This window comes from Zootermopsis nevadensis, unplaced genomic scaffold (assembly GCF_977971745.1).
Source record: "Zootermopsis nevadensis isolate Lab colony 2312 unplaced genomic scaffold, Znev_1.0 Znev_ptg000016l, whole genome shotgun sequence".
Taxonomy (NCBI): domain Eukaryota; kingdom Metazoa; phylum Arthropoda; class Insecta; order Blattodea; family Termopsidae; genus Zootermopsis; species Zootermopsis nevadensis.
In genome coordinates this window covers 6343659-6370417 of record NW_028259148.1, presented here as the reverse complement: position 1 = coordinate 6370417, position 26759 = coordinate 6343659, and the positions used below count along the sequence as shown (strand labels likewise).

The 26759-nt window shown below is 40.8% G+C and overlaps 1 protein-coding gene across 7 annotated transcripts in view; it reads left to right on the top strand.

The window, feature by feature from the left end:
- The first annotated feature begins 6938 nt into the window (after positions 1-6938).
- The window catches only part of CadN (neural cadherin), a 620389-nt gene continuing 600568 nt past the window's right edge, over positions 6939-26759 (top strand). For 5 of the 7 annotated variants that reach the window (XM_087349488.1, XM_087349484.1, XM_087349485.1 and 2 more), the window contains exons 1-2: positions 6940-7085; positions 15354-16859. In XM_087349488.1, coding sequence (XP_087205614.1) covers positions 15470-16859 — 1390 coding nt within the window. In that variant the 5' untranslated portion in view covers positions 6940-7085; positions 15354-15469. Of the gene's footprint in view, positions 7086-15353; positions 16860-26759 lie in introns of all 7 variants that reach the window. The other 2 variants (XM_087349487.1, XM_087349486.1) reach the window with 1 other exon arrangement.

The following is a 26759-nucleotide window of genomic DNA, read 5'->3' as shown; positions in this document are numbered from 1 at the left end:
GGAATTGGCAGACGTCTCATGTTTTACCACGGAATAAGGGCTAAATTCGAACTTTATGGCACAGGGTTCTTCAGAAGCTGATAGTCATTCAGCTGGTCAAGAGATTTGTTGCTTTTTATTAGATTCCAAAGGTTCATTGAACTGTTTACAAGAGCCAGTCAGTGGTCTCTGATGAATCTGGTCCATCACGATCTGCTTTAATGCGTACGTTTATTGGCGTTTGCCTGCACTTTGCAGTTGACGAGTGCTATAATAAATTAATTTGAATTAATTATTTTTCTTATTTTAGTTTGCCGTATCTATAAATTTAGTAAAGCTGACATGAAAAAATAAGGAAACCTTTAACTTAATTTCGCATGATTTTATTGTTGTAAAGCATTCGAACGCCGCTTATTGTGGAATCTTTGACGTTAGTTTAAACTTGATCCCCTGAGGAGTTAAGTAGATGTATGCCAAGTCCAGACTTTATGGTGAAAAATGTGGGGATTGAACTGATAAAAATACTGATATTTGGTAAATTTTAATGTATTTTCGTGCAGCCATTGTACTTAGACAGAAATAACGCTTTGGAAGTGTCTGCTGATAAGTTAACGAACCTGCTGTCATGGAAGGTAAGCAGAAGGATGTGCAGTTTCAACAAAGAAGGAAAGTTGCTAATGAATCTTTTGTAGTTCCTGTCCCATCCGCCTACCCCCAGGTCCTAATATCCGGACGCTAGCGATTAATTCTATTGTGAAATATTAATACACCTACGCCGGGAGTGGCCACAAGAAACGATCATGACAGAGGGCATTAGGTGATTCCAGAGAGAGGTTTGTGTTATTCAGTGGCCTGTGTGATCACGTTAGGAACAAAAATGCTATAATGAGAAACAGTAAGAGTTATCTGCTTAATTGTGAATGATGGATGGAAAAGAAAATTGCTTTTATTTCAATTATAGAATTATCGTCAAAGAAATCGTTAGTCCTCTTGGCTTCAGCAATTTATTTTAAGCTTCAAAGACTAAGCATTTGCAAAATTACGACTTATCGAGATTTGATTTTTATACATTTTTCCGAATATTCTAACCAATGTGGTTTAACAGTCTTGTTATTGTAATATGTGCATTTTCCAATGTTTTGTTTCAACGTGGCTGTACCTACATAAACTGTTGTTTACATGAGTCAAAATCTAAAGTGTTAGAATTATGTGAGTATTATCCAATATAAATAGCGCCACCGGACCTTTTAAAAATTGTAATTATTTCTGTTGACCAATTAAAGATAAGCCCCTTGCTATAAGAAAACATTGTGTTGTCAGAGCCTAGAATTTCTGCAACCCTAATGCCGAAGCAATCGAAAGTCGATTAAATCGACCTTCCTCGGTACCAACTGTTGGGAGTAACTCGTTCGGACACAAACGAGTTTCGATTTGATCAGGCGTTCAATTACTATCTCGATAGTATTGTCTTGTGATGCTTATTTAAAACGGATCTAATCATGCGAGACACTTTGTTGACTGAAAGAGGTAAGTGCTGCTGGTTATTGTAAAATTTAAGCTGAACAAACCTTTCAGTCTTTCTTTCCCTCGTCCTCTTTTACCCGTAGGTGTCGAGGATTTATTTATTCAGTTAATTGATCTGTTTTGGACAATGGTAGGACTCCTTGGGTGAGTGATCAGCCAGACTCAAGGCCTCTACTTATACAAACACAGAAAGACGCGGACAAACACCCATGCCTTGAGAGGGACTCGAACCCACGGTCCCAGCGGCCAGGCGCACGAGATCCATGCCTCAGACCGCGTGACTACTGCGCCGGCCTGAACAAATCTAAAGCTCTAAGATAACATGTTATTTTTTAAATGTACAAATAGAAGAATGAATGCTACAGTCGACAAAAATATGGTTGGTGCTCGTTCTGATCGCAATTTGACGGTCTGCCAGAATACCCGGCTCAACGTAAAACAATCGGCTTTATTATGGGGAGGAAAACAGAAGTTAACCCTCATGAAAAGCCCAATAAATTTATAAGAGAGATTAAGAAAATAATGAGTTAACACACAATAAGTTCCTTTACGCAAAACATTTGTTACAATATTCAAAAATCATTTAATCCGCTTTAGAAAAATCATTACTGGGAAGTTAATAGGAAACATTTTTAGAAGACGATACAGCCATCACTTCCTCGTGCTGTTTCATTGGTAACGAAGTAGGATGGAGAACGCTCATCTACATGTGTGCCATCGTTTCAAAAATTACGAGGTGTTAATTCCTCCTTGGTTTTCTGCCCAATCCTTTCATTTTTAAAAGAAGACGCCCAACCGTTTTGCCGCAACCAAAGCTGGATTCCCGTTTGACCCACGCCACACTAATTACGTTTCGTTCAGCGTAACCTTTAAATGGCGAGTCTCTTGACCTTTAGTGCATATATCGTAAAAATTTTCCATAGTAGCGTGTCTTCAGACATGTAACAAATATGGTGTTTTCCGTGTTTAGGTAGAAATTAATAATAATATTGCATAAATATATTGTTAATATACAGGAAATAAAATCATTGAAAAATGTGTCGAAATTGCTGTATTTGGGAAGGGAATGTAGCACGCAGGGGAAAATGAAAAATTGTAGTCTGAAAATCTGAAGGGGAAGAAACTACGACTCAGAAGATTGGTAGATTTTTTCAAAGTAAATCTTTAATAAAAGAGGTGCTAAAGTGTGAACTTGGTTTATCCGGCCCTAGATAGGGTTCTGAGCCTTCAGCTTCCACAAAAGAAAAAGTATGTCAACTCTTTGAAGCTCATGTAAATAAAATTTAAGAATTCAGTCCATACCTCAAGAAAAACCACTACACTTCAGCGTTTAAACCAAAGTTAAATGAAAATGTAGTTAAAGAAATAGAAATTAACAAGAAAGAAATATAAAGGGAGAACATACGAGAGAAAGACAATGAAATAATGTAGCATTTTTCAGTTTGTGATGCTCACTCGTATAGACTGACAGTGACTCATTATAAACTTGAGTCTCCTCGGAACGACTTTCGTTTGTCACTGATACAAATTGTCTCGGAACTCATGACAGATGATATAAAATTCGTCACCTTTCCTTGCGAATTGGTTGTGAAAGTTAGTTTCAACTCCGGGCTCAGAAACTGAAGCCATGTCTCGTATTATCTATCACTTTCGTATACAACTCGTCGTGCTACAATGGTGTAAAGTTTCTCACACAAAAGGAACGCATTAACATAGACTCAGAGACACAGTTGAAATATAAATACAAATTCTGCTGTGGAAATTAATATGGTAGTTACATCTTGAAACATCTGTATTACTTTATCTTTTGCAAGGATAAAACTACCAAGACGAATTTGCTGATCTGCGCAAAAATTTGAAGATGACTCATTCGACATCATCTGTCCTACAATTATTAATATTATTATTTGTATAAGAGACCTCTGTCTGAACTCGAGATGCAGCCCTATGAGTAATTACATCTTACTCCACGGAGCAATGGTCTGTTTATGAAGCTGGAAGTGGATCAGCTGGTCGAGACATCCTCCCAGCTCATTCTCTTGTGTAACCCAAAGCTTCATCACCACGTTCACAAGAGCCCGCCACTGAGCCCATTCTGAGCAAGTTTAATCCCGTCTACATCCTGAAGATATATGAGAACAATGTCTTCGAGTGAGCGTTTGCTTTCCAAGGGGTATAAAGTTAGAAGAGTATGGAGAAAATTACGTCAGAAGACGATTCTGAGTGTCTACTCAAACTTAGAGTTACGGCAGTGATTGAAGCAGAAGGAAGACTTGGACAGAGTATAAGAGAACTAGAGAACAAGGTGAGGAGAGCAGTTGAAGAAAGCGCGAAAATGGATCAAAGAACCGTCGATTGTGAAGCTGTCAGTAGGAGTGAGGTAATGTCGGAGGAGGTGAGGATGGAGTCTTCTTGCGATCAGTTGTCACTTGCACAAAGAAAATACTGTAGTACTGAGTCAAGAATTTAGTTACCTTACAAGAAGGTTGGACAAAATTATAATAATAAACCCTTCAGAAATATGACGAAGTGTAAATAATTGATACAGAAACTGACCACTAAAATATTACATTAGTAAATAAATTGATAGGAAGTTAAATTCGAAGGAACTTTTTTGTTCAATTCGTAATATTTTTCTTCTCATCGCCTACCAAGCACTTAAATACTGTTGAAATAAGATGTTTAAGTTAATATTGGCTTGAGACTCGGTCTCGCACCGAGGAGAACCGTAGATTGAGGCAGTTTCAGAGAAAAGTGCAGAGAAGGATACTTTAATGTATCAGAGATAAAGCAACAAGGAAACGAAAAAAATACATAACGAGGAGCGTCGTCAACTTGTATACTTCATTACAAGGAGGATGAAATCGGCGGAAGGTTCGTTTTGGCCTAATGGAACCGCCGTGATCATCAGGCAAACACTCTCGCACTTCTGCATGGCGTGTTATCGTCCGTCACCTCGTTAGGCGGAGCTGCATTTACGCTATGACATGGAGGAGGCCAAAAACATTCCACTGATTCTCGATTCATTTCATAATTTTTTTCGTTGCAGAGGTTTCATAGCAATAAATATGGAGGAAGTTTGGAAGTAGCGTCGCCTATCGCCCTGATGATGGAGGCAGCAATAATCTCTGAAACTTAGGTAAACTTCTATTAGACAACACGCACCACAACCTAGAATACGGCCATCTTCGGACGCACCGCCGTGAAAGTCTGAAACTCTATTCAACATTTGTTATTTGCCTCGAGAGTCAATAAGTGTCAGGCAGTCGGGATAACGGGTGTCCGAACAGAGTTTCGAAACCATATCGTCCCGAGTTCAAAGCAAGAGTGCCAGTCATTAACACCGCGTCTTTCATTCAGCATTTGCGACTATAGAGACAGTTTAATCCATGGTTCGGGGAAAACGTTTTCCTTTTTGTAATGCAATGTCCTCATTACAGTTAATCAGTTCTGTCATACGCAGTCTTCTACCTGTAGCAAATACGTATCTGTACCACAGCAATAACATCTGAGGTTTTCACTACGATGAGAATAAAATGACACCCATTACTTTTCAGTTCTCTCGTTGAAGAGATACGCTTGTGTTTACATTGCCTGCAGTAGAACAATAATTTAAACAAATAATCACCAACGAACCGACGTTTGCCTGTTATGTAGATAGATACACTCAATATATTATTGTTTTCCTTTCATTTGTAGGTAGAGGCCTTGCGACTGGCTGATCATGGATCCAAGGAGTCCAACCACATGTCTAATTAGCTTAAGAAACCACCCAAAGACCTTCAAAGGACTTTAGAGCCACTGAGGAGTAAGTTCACTGTTTTTCTGAATATTTTCGTTAGGAATCCGAAAGGCTTTAATGTTTGTTAAATTCCACTGCAATGCAGTAACAGAGAGGCTGTAAATTGGATGCACATATTAGACAAGGGTTGATGGGATATTAAACATTAAATCCTTTTGTGGAGTGGATTCATTCTCGGTGTTTCTGTTTTCATAGACCAAAAAGCGATATAAAGTGTATCAACCCGGTTACGTTAATTCAATTCAATTCAATTCAATTCTTTATTATTTGTGTCGGTAACCATATAATGTAAAAAGCATTCGCTGTGCAATTAAGAAATTACAATTAATTTAATACTGGTCAGCGGGGAAAAAAAATATAAACGCATAGAATCAATTATATTCTGTCCGGAAATTTCTTAAAGTAGTTAGATAGTACGCGGTGTTGTTCTGGGAAGCAGCGCTGTGTTGCGTGAGTTAACCTAAATCACCGCTTATTGTAAGTAATCTCTAAACATTTTCCTTTGTCAAAATAATTTCATTTGTATTTTTAGAGTAAGGAACAGCTTTGTACTCATTACAACCCGTATAATTATTTAAAAATTTCCATTGATTCCCTAGATTTTATTCCAGTAATACTTTGCCAAATGCCAATCGCCTATTTTGGAGTAATCGCAATTTTTTGCTATTATAGTTTTCTATTTGCCAACCACGGCAGGCAGTTGGCATTCTGAAACTTGCGACATTAACAAATTTTACAAAATTTAATAGGATATTTGCTACCATCAAGCTGATACATTTTTATGGAATAATTAATTCCATGGAACAATGTTTCTCGAAAAGTCAATATCGTTCAATTCGTTAAGAATTTCCCGTCTTTTTTTTAAATCGGAACGTCCATTGTCTCGTTCACAAGAGCCCTTTTGTTGATGGCATAAGTGAAGTAAAGTAAAGCTGTCCCGTTATACGCCACGTAGACGCTTGGAGGGACAGCGGTATAGGCACAATTAAATCAAAGCGGATAGTTTTTAATTCGAGAAGTTTGATCTCACACGCTCTGCTGATTGTGTCATTGGAACCGGTCATGAAGATCGTCGTGACGTAGGAATGTTACGTCCCCGCTACTACCCCCACTTATTGCCCTGTGATGTAACACCGATAATGCCGTATTTACACTGTCTGTGAGGGGTAATGGGAGATTCCCTCAAGGTCATGTAGGGGCGATCCAAGGCAAGGGGGAAGTTCTTTGATCTAGAAGCAGACGACAATATCAAAAGTGACTGGTCTGTCTGACAGGAGTGCCTTGATATTTCACTTTCATCCATCGGAAAATAGTACTGAAAACAGGACAATGTTTCGTTCATGAAAACCGAATAATATCTACAAAGACGTGTGATACAAAATCCTTTTAACAGAAAATAGCGATACTTCACTTCGTAAAAACGCGCTCGTGTCTAGTAGTTTTCGGCGGAGTGTGCTTTGACAAAGAGGGGGCTATTCCGTTTGTATGACGCTCCGACACATGGGTCAAAGCAACGCTTACACACATGAAGTGTATCACTAATTGCAACGACATATCGCCACTTTAATTAACGTCTTCGATAACTACTATACCACTGTTATCCCACCGAAATCTAGTATCAACAGAGCTGTAATTGCTATTTTCTTGTCGTTCGATTTGCGTTGCTGGGGAGGCTGTACACTAGTTGGAACAGCGGTCGTTACCAGCAGCAGCAGTAGTCCAGTTGTAAGTGGCCGTGTCGGTTGTTAGGAGGGTACCTGCAGAAATCTGTCTTAGTAATGTAAGTAGAAAACAGTTAATGTTTCTTTTCTGTGCTATAGACCGGTAATAACAGTGTTTTAAGCGATACTTTAGTGAATCGTGCAATCCTAGGTTCAGTACCACGCTGCCCGTGTCAGTTCGCTGTTTCGTTGTGTGTAGGTTGTGGCCATTTACCGGGAAACGTCAGTTATGTTTCACATGACGTTACACTTTCCCGCTTTCTGTTAAGTTTATAAAGCATACCCTAACACTAAGCTACGACAAAGGTACAGGTAGATGTACATTGTTTCATGTGTAAGTGAGTAAAGGTGGTGTCTGTTTTGTGCCAAGCGTCGGCGAATCGTGTGTTTTCGGAAGTTATTGATTTTACGAGAAAAGAACACGGCTGTGTGTAAATGTGTGCGATGTGGCTGTCGTAGTGGGAACACCAGCTAGGAAAAACAAGACACTTCTTAAATATCAACATTATGGTTTTATAAATAAAATAAAGTGTATGTGTGTGCAGTTGTAAGGCCTGACTGCGTCAGGAAGCTGCCGCATTTGGATGCTGCGTGGGTGTGTTTGAACAGGGCAATGAGTTTTTTTTAAACATAGTTTTGGGGAGTACCAATTCAAAATTGTACGTGGCCTCGTAGTTTCATTCGCGGATTGCATAGTCATGTAATTTGTCGGATTGTTTTCTGCGTGATCAGGTAAGATAAGTCAATAACATGAGAAAGTAGCCTACTCATAAGGAGGAAGCACAGACTGTAAAATATATAAATCACGCTTTTCCACTATGCTTATATGATTGTTAGACTTTGACAGTTTCTGTGATTGTTTCAGAACAAATCCCACCCTCCGTTTAATTGAGTGATACCTGGGTTAAAATCGCTACTGATAAATGGAAAGTAACTATGCATATTAATTCTTTATTGTGTATATTATATGAGGGTAATGGACTTAGGAACAGTAGTTGTAGAAGTGCAAAATCGAAATATATGTATGCTTGTTTCTGAACATAACTCATGCAAAAGTGTTGGTGCTGTATAAATCGGTGTATAATCACACGTGAAAAAATATTCTGGGAATGAAGATGGCTTTGATCAAAAATTTTCGTGTGAACTCGTTTGTCCAGCAAAACACGCGTTATTTCACATAACAATTATAGTTTGCTTTAAATAATTAAGTTAACAGTTTTGTAACAATATCCCCACTGCAGAATACTGTCGCCTACGATGTAGAGTAGAGGGTGCTGCCATGTTTGACCCTGTTTGACCTAGTTGACCTGTCTTGTTAAGGGGTCCCCAAACTGCATACCGTTGTCATCCATCGAAACAAAAGAAACATTATAAAACAAGAATACATTGTTAATTGTTTTAGTCGTAGATCCGTTGGACGTTAAATTTTATGATCGCTAATACTCGGATATGGCATCCATCTTAGTTCGTTGACCTTACATTCCAGAGCAAATTTGTACGTATTTAATAAGTGAAGATTGCAGCCGAATTTGTTCGCTGACTTGTTACTGAATTCTGACTCCCTTTGTGGGTGTTTTACATCCTAATACAACAACAAAAGGAAATGTGGTTTATGTGACCTTTAGCGTGATATAAAAAAAATTAAATAAGCTACTTAGTTCTTGCCCCCAGCATGATTATGCACTGTTAACACAATGTTATAGCTGGCCAATTTAACTAGAGAGATGAAGTGACTAGGCTGCCATATCCAAATTTGAATCGTGCGTCAGTTATTTTGGAGCCAACATTGGAACTCGATGTGGTTTTAGATCTTATCTGTGAATTTAACGCATTTTGAACATTGTTTTATTTCGGTATAAATACTTGAGGAAAGTACGTTTGAATAAGTTAAATTTGGGTGTTTATTCTGCTTTCAAATACATTTATTTGTGCGTGTTTAGTGTCGAAAAATTATTATGAACTGGACGTGCATGTTTTTAAAATATAATGGGTGTACCAGTGATGCTTGCATCCAATTCTATTTAACCGTTTCACTTTTTCTTACATATACAAAGAAATTTATAAGCCAACTGTTTCGAGTAGAGTATACGTTCCTGGAAATCGGCGCGTTTGTTGAACGAACTTAATATTTTATGGGATTAGTGGGGATACAGGAAAACTGCCGTGGAAAGTCTATATAAACAATAAAATCATAAATATACTCGAAAGACGTATTATTTGTGAATATGCTGCCATATAATAAAATAAGCCTATTATAAGAAGTTTAAGTGTTAAGTAAAATATAAGCGGAAATTAACTTTGAAAATAGATGATTTTCGGAATGTCAGGAAGTAAGAAACCAAGTTCGTTATACAGATGATAAGATAGATAATCTTTAGCGTTTTAAACAGTAGTGGTATTTTTCGTATGCTACTTCAGTGTTTGGCAGACCGCTTAGAATATAATTTTTCGCGTTCGGAATGTAATTCTTTGCGTGCAATAAACAGTGTTGGAGGAGGATTTTTGGTACTAATAACCCCTAAAACTTGTATTTTCCTTAAAAGGTCTGTTCTTTATTGGACTACTTTCTCCATAATCTTAATATCGCGGAAGGTTTCTGAATACCCGTGTTAATACTGTGGTCAACCAGCTCAAATCGGGAGGTTCTCGTATGTAATATGTTCTGAATTACTGTAAACTGTGGTAAATGCCCGGAACTACAGTTTTCTTCATTGAAACTAATATCTGTACCATGTTAGGGTCTGTCGCTAAGAGAAGAGCTTGTTGAAACAAATGTTAAGTGCTAATACAGATCTCGCATTTGATATAGGCCGTTTTCCGTGTAAAATAAATAGGCTGAAGACGTATAATTTATTGTATTTGAACTAGAATCAAACTTATTTAATACAAACCACTTTTTGAGTGTTTGGAATACGCTGTTTTCGTTTTACTGAACTTAATGTAATGAAACTACGCGTTTGGAAAGTTGACACACCTTTTTTATTTACTGACCACAGAATTTTCGCTGCAACGAAAAACATGCAAGTCCGTGTTGTTACGTATTTTGGCGAATCTCGTGGGAGAATCAGAAGCGGGATTTAGAGAGGGTTTGGAGGAGTGTGGCTGCGATGGGGTTGAACGAGATCAGTGATACCCTCAGCACAAAATAACGCGACAACTGAACATTTTACAACGCAGCGTACTTTAAAATAAAACTAATAATGGAGTCTGTTCCGGGATTCGAGCCTATGACCTTTGTAATGCAGATGTGGTTATTGATACAACACGTCAATTATATTCAGTATAATGCAGTTGTCTTGTTGGATGTGTCCTTATCATCTACTATTAAAAGTACCGTGAGTGTCTATTGATGGACCATCTAGTCACCACTGCTCAAGGGCGACTATGTATCCTACTAAAAATTCAAGGCACTCGAAGCCTGTACAGTAAAACCTGCTTGAAACTGAATAAGAACCTGTTCGACGAAGCCATTTGCAGTAAAGAGTATTGCAGTTCGAATGCGTGACATATTTAACCTGCAATCAAAATTATAAGTCCGAAATTTATGGCGCTTAGGCCTCTGGACATCGATGATGACTCTGATAATGGACACAGCTAATACCTCTGAAACGTCGGTGAACTTATACCACGTTACTCGGCGCTACAACCCAGAAGACAGTTTATACGCCTTCTTCATTGTCAGAAATAGAACTGAGTTTCTTTATTAATTTAAATAATAATTATTCGACTTGTAGAGTTGCCATCTGGGTGGGCGGAAACAGAATTTTTCGGCTATAAATGAACATCAAGGCTTAATATCAAAGAGCACCAAGAAAAGATGCTTATCCAAGAAGAAATTGGCGTGGTGTTTCTAAACGAATGTGGAAGAGTGCCACACATATGAAAGACCAGAGTCGTTGTTGGGCCCGACCTTACCTGGGCTGTTTCTTATTTTTTAAGCAGGTTTAAAGTGGTAACAATGTTGACTTTGTGTGGAAGCCTGCTTTTCTGTACCTGTAAAAACTACCCTCAGTGGTGAACTGCTTGGGGTTCTTCTGTCACCAAAGTAGTGGAATGTGGCAGTCATAAAAATGTTAAAAAGCCTAAATTGAGCAATTCGACTCTTCACTGACTCTACCCGCGTGAGGTACAAGAGCATGAGGTCATTCGTGTTGAACATTGATTGTCATGGAAACGTATGCCTTCATGTTAGACATACTGACACAGAAATGTTGTTCGTGACTCGTCACGAGACTCTTATAACGAAATGATACGCGACATATTGTCTCTTATTCTCGTGTCTTAAGCACCAAAACTTTGTACCATGACGTGGGGCTAAGTAGAGGTAAAGCTTAGTAGGTTCTTGCGTTCGGTTGTACGTGGAGGTTAGTGGCCAGTCAGAGGCGTGGAATTTTTTGACAGGCTGAGCGACTGGCAGATTCTAAGATAAGGATACTTCTACACGGAGTTAGGTAGTTGGGCCTTTAAGCCTGTGCTTGAATGACTTTTCTGTGTTGTTATAATGCACTTTAACTTTTAAAAGTTTACAGCGAATATAATCGATCAGGAACGTAACTTCCACCTGCAACATTTAGTTATCTCTGCGAGGAAAATAGAATGCTTTCATTTTCGTATTACCGCACTTTGAATTTATTTATTTATTTAACGATTCTGTCAGCATCGTGGATTATAAAGTAAAGTAAAACTGTCCCCATATACGCCTTACAGGCGCTTGGGGGGGGGGGGAAGTGGAGGTGTAGCTTCTACTTATTCTTAACCTCGGCTCTGGATGGGGGTGAGTTGTTAGCGTCACGCCCCGGCCGCGTTTTACCCCCGGGAAAGGACCCCAATACACATTGGACAGGACGCAGAGGCTAGAGAAAATAATCTTATGCCCCTGTCGGGGATCTAATCCCTGTCATCCAGTCCGTAGTCAATCACTATACCGACTGAGCTACCCGGCTCTTTCCCTACAGCTTCGAATAATAGGGAAATAATGATTGGCAGAGGATGTAGAAGGAAGTGGTAATGACGTGATTTTAATGCGGATCTTCTATGCTGGCATTTGTCTGCTGGGACTGAGAGAAACCACGAAGATCCTGTGAGACACAGTTGTCCCCCCGGGCCGAGGGCGAAGCAGGTATGCCAACTACTTGACTGTGGAGTTTGATGCCTTCCATGTATGCCCCAGCGTAGAATGCAGCCTGTAGTCAAAGAGTGAATCGATCAAACAAATAATTCAGTTGATTAAAATTGTAATTGGTTCACGACACTAACAGCGGTCCAGAGCGAATAAATTTATGCACGTTATAAGCTGCTGATAGGCCGACATTTATAAATACCGAACGTGCATGACACTTTTTCGAGCACTGCCCGATTTCGAATGGACTTGCAGCAACAAATTGTTTGTAGAAACCATCATTGTGATGATTAAACAGTTTGAAGTAATTGAATACCACAATTAATTGCCTCGCAGACAGCGTTCAGTTGTTTACGGCGTTCGGTCTCGTAGCAACGTAATGTGGCTATTGTTTAGTCGTTTTATTTCCTTAGTGGGAGCGATGATTCTTGTGCTGGAGCGTAGCCAGGCAACACAAAACGGCGCTTCAGAGCACGCTAATACACGAGAGACAGCACCATTAATCAAAGGAACGTGTCCCATGCCTTGGAGTTATATTGTATTAACTCAATATTTTCTAACAAATGCGCCCGATATTTATTTCGGTGTGCTCGGTTCGAGTCTTATTCGGAAATTTTCACAGTTTCTCAGGCCCTCATGAGAAGCTAAGAGTAACTTATCCGGAAAAGAATCCCGCCTTTTTTGGACACGAAAGCTCATTACCGTGTTTGGAAAAAGTTTGGTTATTGGGATAAATTCAGTCCACATCTCACATCCTTTAAAGGTTAATTTTAATATTATCCTTCTATCTGTGTCTAGGTCTGGCAAGTGGTTTCTTCCCTTAAGAGCTTTTGTTATCAAAACCATACTCTGTCTATGTCATGGTATTTTTTTTCATTGCCTTTATAATATTAAATGTGAGCCGGGATACAGTGACTAGATACGGGCTGGACGACCGGGGTTCGATCCCCGACGGGGGCAGAGGCTTTTTTCCTCTAGCCTCTGCGTCCAGACCGGCTTTGAGGCCCACCCAGCCTCTTGTCCAATGGGTACCGAGTGATGCTGACCACTCACCCCATCTAGTGCCTTCTCTCCCCCCAAGCGACCTACATGGCGAGTAGCGAGACTGAAAAGAGAAGTAGTTCAGTATTTTATTTTTAATCTGCGGTGTATTTAACGATATTGTCGGCTGCTGAGGTTGTACAGAGGATGAGAGGATAATTAATGAATTGGAAGGGACGTGGAAGCGGTTGTGGCCTATTTTAAGGTATTATCCCGGAATTTACCAGTAGGGACTGAGGAAAGTTATGAACCTTAGTGGATACTCGGTCTCCGGACCGAGATTGGAACCCGGGACCTCCAGAATACGAAGCAGGACTGAAAATTTAGTATATTCAAAAGATGAAGACGAAAGAGAAAGCGGATAAAGGGAATAATTAAGAGAGAAAGAGGAAAGGCAATAAGAGTGGGAGGGATAAGAAAAGTGATAAAACGGAAGAAGAAGTTCGTCTCAGTGACGCAAACGAGATCTGTTGATTTCGGTGTGAGCCCCGTGATGTAGTGACTTCGTGTGCTTCCAAGTGCGTCGAGAATGTGATTGCAGGCCGGCTATGGGCGGGGTAAGCTTGCGTACTGCGCTCCATCCGTCACGTTGCCTGGTAACCGGCGCCCCCTCTCAGCGTTTCTCTCGTAAGAAGTCCGTTGTTGGCTGGCAGAAGGCGGGAACCTTCATTGTGCAACGCCATGACATTGAAAAATAAGTGGTTCTTCAAGTGTCATTGTTTCTGATGTAGTTTTTGAAGTGGGATATTGATTAATATCTGGAACGAGAGATTCTTTTATGAGATCAATTTAAGTGTCTCATATTGTAGCCGATCCTACAGTCATTGAGTGGATTCTGGTCAGTGAATTTTCTGGAAAGACGATTATAGATTCTCTTGGAGCGGAAACAAAGTCGAGATTCGGCGAGTGATTGGCGCTGTCCAGTTCTGAATCGGTATTCTCACTTCCTACATGAAAAAAGTCTAGCCACCAGTTTTGTATGACTGACAAAACGTGGTTTCTTACAACAAAGGAAGAAAAATATCCTGAAGATGGTTGCGCCGTGTAGTCTGGTAGAAGTTTACCTCTGAAACGTCAGTAAAATTGTGAGAGATTTGTAAGTTCTTTACGAGTAAAATTTCACCCGCAATTAAATGACGAAGTTTGAGATGGACGGGGCATGCAGCATGCATAGGAGAGATTAGAAATGTAGGCAGATTTTTAATTGGCAAACCTGCAGGGAAGAAACTACTACGAGGCTGGTGGTAGGTGGGAGGATACTATTAAAATGTGGGGTTATGAAATGGATTTATCGGAGTACGAGGACCAGTGAAGGCTCTTGCGGATATTAATAATAAACTTTCGGATTAAAAATAGTTATTTTTTTATCAGCCGAGAAACTTCTTACGGACTTTGCTTCGTCTATTTAGGAATCGTATTTTTCGATCTTGTTGCCCCGTAGATGTGCAGCGTTCAATACGAAGACACACTGCTACAGGCATTTGTTAATCTACTTAGTACGCGAGAGTTATGAGATGTGAAGGAGTGGTAAGGATTTCCGAACTTCCAAAGTTGGCAGCAGTGCGATCGTCTCGTCGGCACGCACGACAGAAAGGGATCGTGCACAGTGATGGCCGATTAGAATATCGCGTGATCACCGGTTTGGAGCGCTTAAATATAAGCAGGCTTAATAAGAAATTCAAAATACAACTTCCCTTTTAGCAATGTCAAATATCCAACTACAAAGCGTATTAATCCCATGAATATTATATGTAGTGGAATAGTCGAACAGGGAATTGATTTTATTAGTCGTTGTCTGGTTTATTTGAGTGGTAACACACGTTCGACGGTTTAAAACAATGAAAGAAGGAGGTCTGAGGTTTTCACCGCGATATTTCCTCGCAACATCTCCCCCGTTATAAGATTTCATTCCAAACTCTCATAGAGAAGTCTTCCGAAATTTAGAAACATTTTCTGTTGTGTTACATGTGTCTTGTGGAACGTTACCAACATTTCAAGGACGCTACGTTCTACAAAAACAACATTACGCGGCGATACAGCGCAGAAGACCACAGTCGATATTTTTACTGTCGTGGAAACCTCAGAGCTCTCTAGGGAAGTGTGTGAACGTCACAGTATTCGAAGCCTTTGTGGTGCTTATAATTACCCCTTTTTTCTCTCCTTGCAGTTAGAACCACATCCATGTGTTGAGGCGTCGGTGGACGTGCAGTGTGTGAGTGTGGGGTTGGGTCATCCCTTCCCATCGCTCGTCTAGAGGACAGGTCAGTGTAGAGACCGCAGAACATGGAGGACCTAGCGCTAGTCCTCCTTGTGGCCGTGGTAACGTTGTTGAATCCCGAAGGAATGTCGGCAGGAGGTCTTGCCATCAGACGGAGTATTGCCGTCATACCACATGACATATATCCCGGATACAGCATCAAGAAGTTCGAAGGAAGCCAACAGCTGATGAACTACCGTCTGCTGGAGACCGGCTTCTCTGAATTCTTCACTGTGTTAGAGGACGGTCTGGTGATGACCACATCCGATCTGAGCCCGCTGGTGAATAGACCTGTTAATTTGGTCGTTCTGGAGGAAACCCCGAATAGTACAGCCACACACACGTTGCAGCTTTACGTTCTGGACCGAAGGGACATGCTCGCGTTTCAGAAGGATCTGTACGAAGGCGGAGAGGTGCCCGAGAACTCGCCCGCTGGTACCACGGTCGAGGGTATCCCTCGCCTTGAAGCCAGCGGGGGTGGCGTCGGAGGACTTCCAGTCAGATACGCCATCGTGGCCGGAAACGAGGACGGCTCCTTTGCGTTGCAGGAGCGTGTAAACGGAGACAACGAGACGCTGAGCGGTACTTCCAAAATGGGCTTGGATGGGGTTCGTCTCGTGACAGCGCGTCCTCTGGACAGGGAAACCACGTCTAGCTATACCTTGACCGTGCAGGCGGCAGACGGCCGTGGCATCGACAAAGCTGTCACCAAAGTCAAAGTGACAATATTGGACGAAAATGACAACAGTCCCGTGTTTTCTAAGCACGTTTATCGTTTCAACTTGGGAGACTGTAAGAGTGGCTTGGAAGACAATGGTACGGTGACGAACACGTGGAAGCGCTTGGCGGCGATAGGGACAGTTTCGGCGACGGATGCGGACGGGGATCGGGTTGCATACCGTCTTGCCGTTCCAAGTAACTTAGTGGTGATAGTTCCCCAGACAGGTGACTTGCTTCTGGCTGGGGACCCTCCGAGTGCTCTAGGAGAAGATGTTGAGTATGAAATCACGGTAGATGCTCACGACTTGAGAATACCCAGTCGTTCGTCCGAGGTTCCTGCTCAAGTGTGGCTGCAGTTCAGTTCGCTGGCTCAAGACGACGGGCACCTGCAGAACTTGGACAAGGACCCACCGCAGGCGCACCGGATCTCAAAGCGCCGCGTAACTCGCGCAGTGAGACCCACCAAGAAGATAGAGTTCACAGAGGCGGACGGCGAGACCGAGGGCCGCGTCGTTTTCCAGCTGGAGAAAGAGACGGAGCGAGAGACTTTCAAGATTCGAGACGAGAACCCTTGGGTTACTGTGGAACCAAACGGCGCCGTGCGCGTTAAGAAGAAGTGGGACTACGAGGAGCTCGGCCCTGAGAAGACCATCGATTTCTGGGTCAGCATCACCAACGCTGGACTTGGAACTGGAGGTGAGTACCATGAATCTTTTTAAAATCACTTTACTTTCTGCTTAAAAGTGCAAGGCGTAAGCTTAAAATTCGGTTTCTTACTTTGTTACAAAGGATCATCGGTTATTTATGCTCGGGAAAATAGCTGTTTGCTCTCAGAAATTAACCAACCAAGTAGGCAACTAATTCTTTGACCCCGTAGGCACAATTCGGGGACCCCGGTTGAGACGCGCTGCAATCAACACACCTTGACTGATGACGTTGTCCTGTAACGCGGTGTCGTTTCGTAATAAACTACGTTTTCCGCGATCTTCGTGCGTGTTAAGATCGAACTTCGTTATGGAACCCGAAGGTCCATGACCGTGTACTGCACCGGACTCTACGCCGAGCCAGCTGCATCCAGTTAGCTCCGTCGATTCCAGTCAGACGTTATCCTCCCACCTACGCCGAGGTCTTCCCAGCGGCCTCCTCCCGTCAGACCTCCCAACCAATACCTTGTATTTATTCTGCTTATTCAAATTTAAGAGAACGTTTAGAGGGGGGAAGGTCAACACCGCCCCCACTCTGCTTCACTCTTATCACCGTAACAAGCAATGAGAGAAAGCGAGCGATTATGTTATTGGTTGCTAGTGATTGTGAGGGGCGGCTGCAGAAGACCTTTTGGGTGGGGGGGGAGGTGAGAATGTTATCTAAAACGCGGGCCTTGTCACTAGGGCATGGCGCGTTCTCAGGTTGCGGATGGAGAAGGCGGCCTTTGGATATGGAGGGTAGCTGTGAATATATTGAATGAGCAGTCGCGGACAGCCGACATCTGGGGTCGTTCTCCTGCTTGGGGATTGGGCGTGGGGCTAATAACTCGCCGAAAAAGTAAGAAGAAGTTACGAAATGTGGAACACCGTGAATTTAAGACTGTAGCTTACATAACGAAAGACGTTTTTATGGGCTGGACATTTAGGCTGCCTCAGATGTGGTAGACAAAAAGTTAATAGAGGATTTTTGGTGGGGAAACCTTTGGAGATAGGAAGGAACTGGGGGATAATATTAAAATGGATCTTAATTAAACAGGTTGTAAGAGTCGGTACGTCGGTGCTTTTTGTTGAGGCCAAGACTCCTTTTAGCACTTTTTTTTAATGATAATGTTGTTATACATTGGCCGTTATATATTCTTCCCGAAGATGACAACTGCATTGTTTGCCGAAACGTACAATTTTAAAAAATCACTCGTTTAAGACCACAGTTAAAATTTCTGTTTTGTATTGAACACTTTCGTCCCTTCGTGTTATTTACGACATGGCCTTTGAACTGTGCAGGCAGGAGGAAGTGGTCTTGTGGTCGCGTGTCTGACGGATGTTCCGCCCAACTTTTTCACTTCGTCCTCTGACCCGGACTGAGCGTGGGAAAACATAACATGTTGCCTCGCGTCTTGTATAGTTTTCTCGGGTAACCAACCCCCTCTCCCCTCAAGGCTGCAATGAGCAGAATGTCTTTTCCGAAGACCCAGACACGCGCACACGCTTAATTTTAGCACGTAATGTGAAGACAGCTTTCATGCTCGCTGTATTAGCCGCCTTATCAGAACACGTCAGACTTAGAAGCGACTTCATAATTGCCAGTGGCAGGCCCGATTCAAGCACAACATTCGAATAAGATTTATCTCTTATCTCGGGCATGGTAAAGACCATTTCAATCATCATAACTACCAACTGTCCGGGTTTAAAAGCCGTTGCAAAACCACATTTCCTGAACCAGTTCTATCCCTCTCCCATAACCGATATCCCTCGAATGCGTCTTAATCCATCTTCATCTTTCTTCATATTCAAAGTGACTCCATTCTAAGGGACTTCGCCACCAAAATCGCACACCCATTACATTGTATCCCCCTGTCATAGTCACGCTCATAGCTCATTTACCTCTCCTAGAGTTCCTCGTCTTGTGATTGGCCCGCACAAAATTCCATTCCCGATTGAGGTAATACAAGCCGACCGTTTCCATTTTGTGTCGAAATTCGTATTTATAATAACGCGCTCAACCTTGAAGTGGAATAAGAAGTTTCGGTCTGAGTTAAAAAGACTTGTGGATCTCTTGGATATTTTCTTTGTCACCAAATTCTTTCTGTTCTTGGTATAGATTTAATATCGGTTGACCTTCTTTCCGGTGAAGGCAGAAGGAAAGTGAAGTTGATTATTCACCTGTAACTAATGTCCAAGTCTAGATTGCGTACAGCTTTTCTTTACGAAGGGAAGCAACTGTATTACAGTGGTATTATTTGTATTTAGCTAGTCTTAGAATTCTTAATCCTTATGAAACTTTTACACAGTTCGTCTCAGCCCTTGGAATCCCATAGTTTGGTGTTCACAGCGATCAACGTCGTGTTTTAGCCCACGTTCTGGCTTGCTACGTTCAATAACGGAGTCTGGAGTGAAGAAGGGAAACTTTGGGCGTGACGAATTACTTAACCGACAAGTGTCTTACTACGTTTGGTTCGATGCCTTACCCTATTTGGGCTCTTGATCGTCTAGACACACAGTTCTGGTTTTACGGTGCATAGATTCATGTAGATACTTTAAGCAGGTAACCTAGGCGAATAGAATATCCTTTTACCCTGCAGAAAGGATAATTAAATAGTATCGCAGTTGCTGAAGAAAATTGATTTCTGTTCTTTTATTGTTGTGCACATAATAAACTAAATTATAATGCAGCTTCTAGAAGTGAAAATATTTACGTCGTATATATAATATAGCATAATGAAAGATGAAATACATATTTGTTTATTTGTTTATATTTGTTTAAATCTTGTCAGTCTAATCACAATAAAATTCCTATCAAATATTAAAATATTACCATAATTAACATTTAAATATTTAAAATATATTAAATGATGTTCTCTATCGAAATGTTCGATTTACATGAGATCATCACTTTTTACACGACATGTTTCAGTTCTAAAAGTTCCATCTTCAGGTGTATAAAATTATATAAACTTAAACATAATTTCTTAAATGCAACTTTTAGTCAGATGTTTATCAGATTTCAAATGATGTTTTCTTCCAGATTTTATTGTATTTTTAATATCGTATTCGAAGTTGTTCTGGATATGTACGTCGTGCTTAACATGATTTTTTGTGTGGGTGAACGTTTTGTTGTTGTTTTTGTATCATCCTGTAAAGTAAATAATATAAAGACTAAATGAATATTAATAAATTAGAAATAGAAAATAAAATAATATATTTGATTTAATTTTGAAACATACCAGAAATGAAGTAGTGGAGGAGTTATCATCTGATGAAATACATGTAAATAGATACGTACTCAGAACATGCAAATTTTTACGATTAGACATCGCAACCCGTAAGGACTGTTTCACCCCCCCCCCCCCAAATAAAATTATTTTTAGGTGTTTACGACAGATTTGCGCTCAAAGGTCATGACCCGTAAAATTGGTGGCGGTGAACGTGTTAACACTGTAACTCATCCTTCGGACGTTCGCGTATGTAAATAAGGATAGAAATAATTTATACGTATTCGATTACGGGATAACATAAAAGTTGCCCGCCGTCATATCCCTTAACTAAACAGTGCAATTGTTAACTGCAGGGAGCTACCCCAAATCGATATTATATAATTAGGCCCTGAACACCGCAAATAGGCTTATAGCGCATAGTCCGTTGTGGGACTGCGAATTTGCCTGGTTTTAGGAAATAAACTTTTCGAATCTCAGAACAACAGTCAACTGTTCGGTCTCTTATCCTCAACTGTAATATTTTTCGTGAGCAATTAATTAACACACCATCTAGCTAACGAATTAAGTATTTGAGTGTTTAAGGAATGTAACCAACAGACTCCATTATACAGGGTTTTTCTTGAACACTGGACCAAGAAACTTTGTCTTGTGTCTTGTCACCATTGACAGAAGCCATTTTAATCAGATTAAGACATTTACAACTTATTTGACATCAGTTTTAATAGTACTGCTGATCTGTCCAAATAATCTGTTCTCGTTAAACTTTCCAAGAAAAACTGTCGTACGCGTATGTGCTACATGTCCAGCCCATCCTCTTGAATTATCCGCCCCAACAATAATAGTCTCGTAACTTATAGGCCTACAAATTATGGAGCTGATTTCTGTCAGCCTGCTAAAGTGTATTCGTTTATTTGTTGGTGGAGTATTTTATGACTTTGTCGATTTCCGAATGTGTAAGGCCCTAGAAACTCTGCCGGGGGGGGGGGGGGGGGAGTGATTGCTTGAGTGATAGAAATTTGTTCCATTTTGTATTCCACTGAACATAACAGATAACAGAGTGATCTGTTCATCCATATCTCGCGTAGAATGTATTCCCACAGAGACAAATAATAATTAACCCGTTTTGTTTTTACTCTTGCTATATTCCGTTTTGATTAGTCTACAGACAAACCACCGTTTTTATTTAATTGATGCACTATCAGTTTTATCCCGCCCGTCTGCTGATGAGAACGCTGTGCAAACACGGGGCTTGATCAAATCTGATATGGTTTGATTCATCTGAGTTTCGTTTTATTGAAGTTGTGCTTAATTGTTTTCTCGTTGACACAGAAATTCCGGAAGTTATGTGTGTATTTGCTTTTAACGCGTCAGTCTATGTAGGCCAGGTTTCATTGTTACTGGTTGTCTACTATAAAAATTCGTGATTTGTCGTCTATCAAAAAATGACGTCATCAAACAATGTTACGTTATATTTGTTTACTCGGCATTGTTGTACCAACACAACAATGCCGAATAAACAAATCACTTGACAAATGACTTGAGTAATGGTTTAGTTTCTTACTCAAGATTTTAAAACGCAACGAACCCCCCCCCCCCCCCCGAAGGGGGGTTGGTCAAGTGTTTTAACCCCCCCCCCATTCGGGGGGTTGGTTGGTTTAGTTTCTTACCAAAGATTTTAAAACGCAACCAACCCCCCGAGGAGCTCCGAAAGGAGCGCTCTGCTGTAGTCTGTTTAAATATGTTGATTCTGTAATGTTTATCGGCGTTAGGTATTATTTTATTGCGGGTGAAGGAAAAGGAGCGTGAAGCTAAACCACTCACCTACATATAAGAATGCGTGGAACTATACCCCCATTCCCCATACGTATCGACGGAACCAAGAATCAGTTTACTACGTGTTTTGTTACGCTGAAGTTTTACTCGGTAAAGAAACTGACCAGCGCGTTAGACGCATGCAGACTATGGTAGGTGATTCAGTGTTTTTGTTAGTGCTGGCGTCATCTCCAGAAACCATTTGGCCCTGGAAAGGATACAGATGGACCCAGTGGTCAGTTCACGTGCGTGGGTCAGCGTACTTCAGAGATGAGTGGTTTGGACTCTTGGCTAGACGTAATGTTCTGTCACAGTCAGGCAGGGTCCTTTGGTGATGGTGAATTTCGTCGTATTTGTAAATCATCGCCGTCTATACAAAGGCAGCGAAGAAATGAGAAATATTAATAGCGTAGTGAAGGTGTGATCTTCAATTAATTTATTTATTTATCGTACTGTCTCAACAGCTGCAGGGGCCACTGACAGAATATAAAATAAATGCAAAGAACGGAATACAATAAAAAAAGGAACAGGCGAAAAGTAAACACTCAAAGGTGTAATCAGTCTAAACCCTTTCTCGTATCGAGGCAGTGTCCTGAAAGGAGATAATGTTTTTATATAAATATCGGATGCAGCAATGGCGAATGTAGCTAAAGGACAGTGACTTAGCTTAGTACAAACCCTGAGGAAGAAAATTCTTTTATTTGACAGGAATACCAACAGTGAACATCTGTTCATCGTCAAGTTTTATTCGACATGTGTTATGTTTTATCTTCATATGTCAGCATTCTTACAGGGCAAGGATTTATATGTCGATGCATATTTATGGCATGTTTAGTTTCGTACTAGCTCTTCGTGAGGGGAAATTTTGTGGTGTGCCATCATGTGCCTTTAACGAATCAGGGTGTGCCGCGGGCGTTAAAGGTTTGCGGGACATTGAAGTAAGAAGTATTCGCTCCGTTTCTTCAAACTTTGTGTCAGAAATAAGAATTTACAGTGCGTCTTTATGATTCAAATGACATAACCTCCGTATAGCAACTTGCAGTAGAGAATTTTATGTGTAGTAGGTTACGTGTGATATTTCAGGTTCTCACGGCGACGAGAATGAGGTGATAGTTTTCTGGGCTATTGGTCAGTGTATATTGATAGACGTTTCCGGATGTTAAGAGGTAATTGTTTCCTCCGTTAACAGGGGGCCCAGATGACAGGGGTAGCAAGCACCTCTGAAACGTTCGTAAACTGCTACCAACTACACGGATCTATACCCTAGAACAGTGGTATTCAACCTATTTTGTTCGCGTACCCCCCATATATAGTTTTTCTTCAACTTTGTATCCCCAAAGTTGTTGGTGTATAATTCAAGTTATAGTATATAATCTATATGTAAAATAAATTAAATAAATTACATTACTGATTATTCAGTGTTTATCATAAATAATATATATATTTTTAAATTTCACGTATCCCCTAAGATGTCTTCGCGTACCCCCGGGGGTACGCGTACCCCAGGTTGAATATCTGTGACCTAGAAGACAGTCATTTGAATTGTTATAGAAACTATTTATTTTTCGTTCCCCCCTTCCCCTGACCTAAAAAAATATGTTCTTTTAATTTCGTTTGAGTTACATGCAGCAAAGGTGTGCCTGTGTGCTTTGTGTTGTGTGAAGTGTTCTGCCAGGCTTTGGGTCCGCGGTTAGCATTGCGCCATCTTCTTGCCGTACTGCCTAGGACGGATTTGGGCTGACTCAGCCTCTTGGTCCAGGACGGTTGGCTCATTCTTCAGGAACTACGGCCTGCGTTTAAGAACGCGTTCATCATGTCATGTGTTTCTTTGCAGAAAGCACGTACGGAACAGCGCACGTGTGTGCCATGTGTTTGTCGTGCGTTGCTTTATTATGGACTGTTCGTGCGACATCGGATGTCTGTTCGATTTTGTGTAAATATGTTGAGGTAATGCAGACATATACAAAATGTGACATGATATTTCTATGAGGAAGTTCTCTGTTCCCCCAACCCATAATCTAAAACAAGCTGGTATTTGTGTTTGCTGTTCGTAACGACTTTTGGTGGAGTGTTGTCTTTCTGAATTTGTCTGCAATCCTCACTTCCAAGTAATTATTTGCCTAGTGTTTTGTTAAGAAATAACATTTAAAAAATATAAGTAACTAGTATACTAAGTATACTTCGTATCTGTTACTTCCGTTCCTTTATGTATTTATGTGAAAGCTGACTTAATTTAAGCTGCAGTTGAATGTTATGTTTGAAATCCATTTCTGACGAAAACAAAACGGGGAAGCTACTACATGTACCATGCCACTTCAAGGTAGATTGATGTACGAAGGTCGGTTTCTTTGTTTCAACTTCCGTGCTCTAATTAAAACTCTTAAGCCTTTTAAGCAACGTGACGCATGATTCCATCTCGCTTTGTAGATTACGTGTTTCACGAAGTGTGTAGTCAAAGAGGTTGCACACGAGTAGTGCTGGCGGCCTGTGTCCAGTGTCACAGCGTGCATGGTGGTTTTCATAGCCTAGGATGAACAAAATACGGCTCGCGAAATAATTCAATCTACCCGCGGCGTAGTAATAACTGTATTATTGATGATAATGGCTTCTTAATATGTATTTGCTTTGCTCGTTCTGAGTTCGAATCTAATGAAACTTTATTGTAGTGCCTTTGGCACACGCGTGTGGCTGTCTGGCGGACGAAACTGAAGCCTCAACCTCTGCGCAGCCTTTGAAATCTGTAGCGTTCGCTCGACGTGGCGGAAACTCTACACCTTAGCGCTCTAATCTGAGAGCCCCCTGTCGGCACGTGTGTGTTGGCTTCTCGGTCCTTTTTGTGCTTTCGCCGTCGACATATGTGCAGGCCCATGTGAACGAGTTTCTAAAGATGTGAAGACTTAATTAAATTGTATCTGTTATTTTGCATGGGTATGTGAGAGTATTTGCAATGAGACGCACTGATGATGGACTGGAATTGTAAATGAGCTCGTGGCATATTTTAAGGCACTGTATGAGCATTTGTTTGGAAAGACGATTATGACTAACCTTAAAGAGAGTAGGGGGTGCACAATCTGAGAATCCCCCCCCCCCCCCCAATACGAGGACGTATTATTAGCCACAGTCTTTTGACGAGATGGTCGCCGGACGACAGATGTTACAAAGTTTTTAGCTTGAGATGCAAATTACGGTATTTGTCTGATGTAGTTGCTGACTTAGAGACGACAGAAGTTTTGCTAACCATCATTCCAAACCAATTAACTCTGCCTTGAAAAAGAACGACAGTTTAGATTGAATTTTCGAAGGAAATTAATTCTTGGTGACGATTGGTGGGGCTTTAAATCAATTTATACCATTTACATTTCGCTGAACGGGTAGGATAAGTTTATGTTAGAGAACATTCTCTTCTAGGTTGAGCATTGTCCTGCCTTATTTGTTTGAGACATTATTCTATTACATGGACGGCTTTTAAGGACCAAGTGTTACGCAGTTCAGTTCGACATATTGGCTCACAGTCCTAAATGTAAGGCCAGAACGTAGGTACGTTATTTGCTGAAGTCAAGTCACTTCATATTCCTGTGTTATTGTTAACGAAAATGCAGCGCCGATGTCATCAAATTGTATTGTCGATTATCTAGTTCTGAATTGCGTTCCGACCGAACTCTCTGAAATGAAGTATCACCGTGAATTGTAAATGAATGTTCACAGTGGACCATTTCCACCGAATTTGGTCTCTTTTTGTTTTACTTTCACCGTTTAACTTTCCCGTCTTTATTCGTCTTCACGAATCGTAATCACATGTTCAGAGGTCAATTATAACATTACAAATGAACTTTCGTTTCCAGTGCATACTCGGACAGTTGAAGTTGTTTGATGGGATAGCAAAATTATTAAGGACAATTTTAGTTTACCCCAAAATTGATTGGCAACACTGAAATAATGGCGGATATAAACAATATGAACATTTCATCATTTGTACGTAGATGTCTTCCATTGTCTTCTGAGTTGTGACGAGTTGCTCAGTCCAATAAGACGAAGACAGCTAATGTACGCGACAGTTAAATTAAAGACGCATGTTGAAATTCTAGCAGAATTAAACATTTCGTGCTTTTTCTGTTTTAATGCAAACTTTATTGTTAATACTTTATAACACTGGAAGTAAAAAGAACAGAACAAATAAATGAATAACGATATCACGAACATCATAGCAGCGTAATAAAACGAAGATGTGGAACATCTGTGTACTGACGACTAATGTTTTCAACTCAGGAATATGGGCATACACATTCACACAGCATCACATGCCAACCAAGCCAGCTACGTCACTGCTATTTACTTAACTCTCGTGTTCAGTGTTTGTGATCTGATTGATTTATGTGGTTAGATGATATGAACCAGAGGAAGATTTACGAATGAGTAATGAAAGGACGGCGGACGAATTTTGATGCGGCGCGCTCCGGGCGGCAGTCTATTGAAACATGTTGATGTTAAGGAGCGTATCCAGCACAACAGAAGAATCAAGAATCAGTGTTGATCAAAATTTCGTCTGGAATGTGCGTTGCTCATGAAAACAAGCGGTGAGATAAAGGTTAAGCTCGGGCCGAAAATATTTTATTTCATGGAATAAGGAGACTTGTGGACTATTGATCCAAATGCATCGAGAAGCAGGTCCGCTGCGTAAAGTAAATAAGATGTGTACAATACTGAGTGACTGTTTTGTATAAACCTATAGGTTAGGTTAGGTTGGGTTAAGTTACGTTAGGTTAGGGTGCTTTGGGTTAAGTTACACTAGTTTAAGTCAGGTCAGATCAGTATGTGTTGGATTAGGTTAGGTTATATGCCACATAGAGGTTAGAATTCTCAAGGTCATA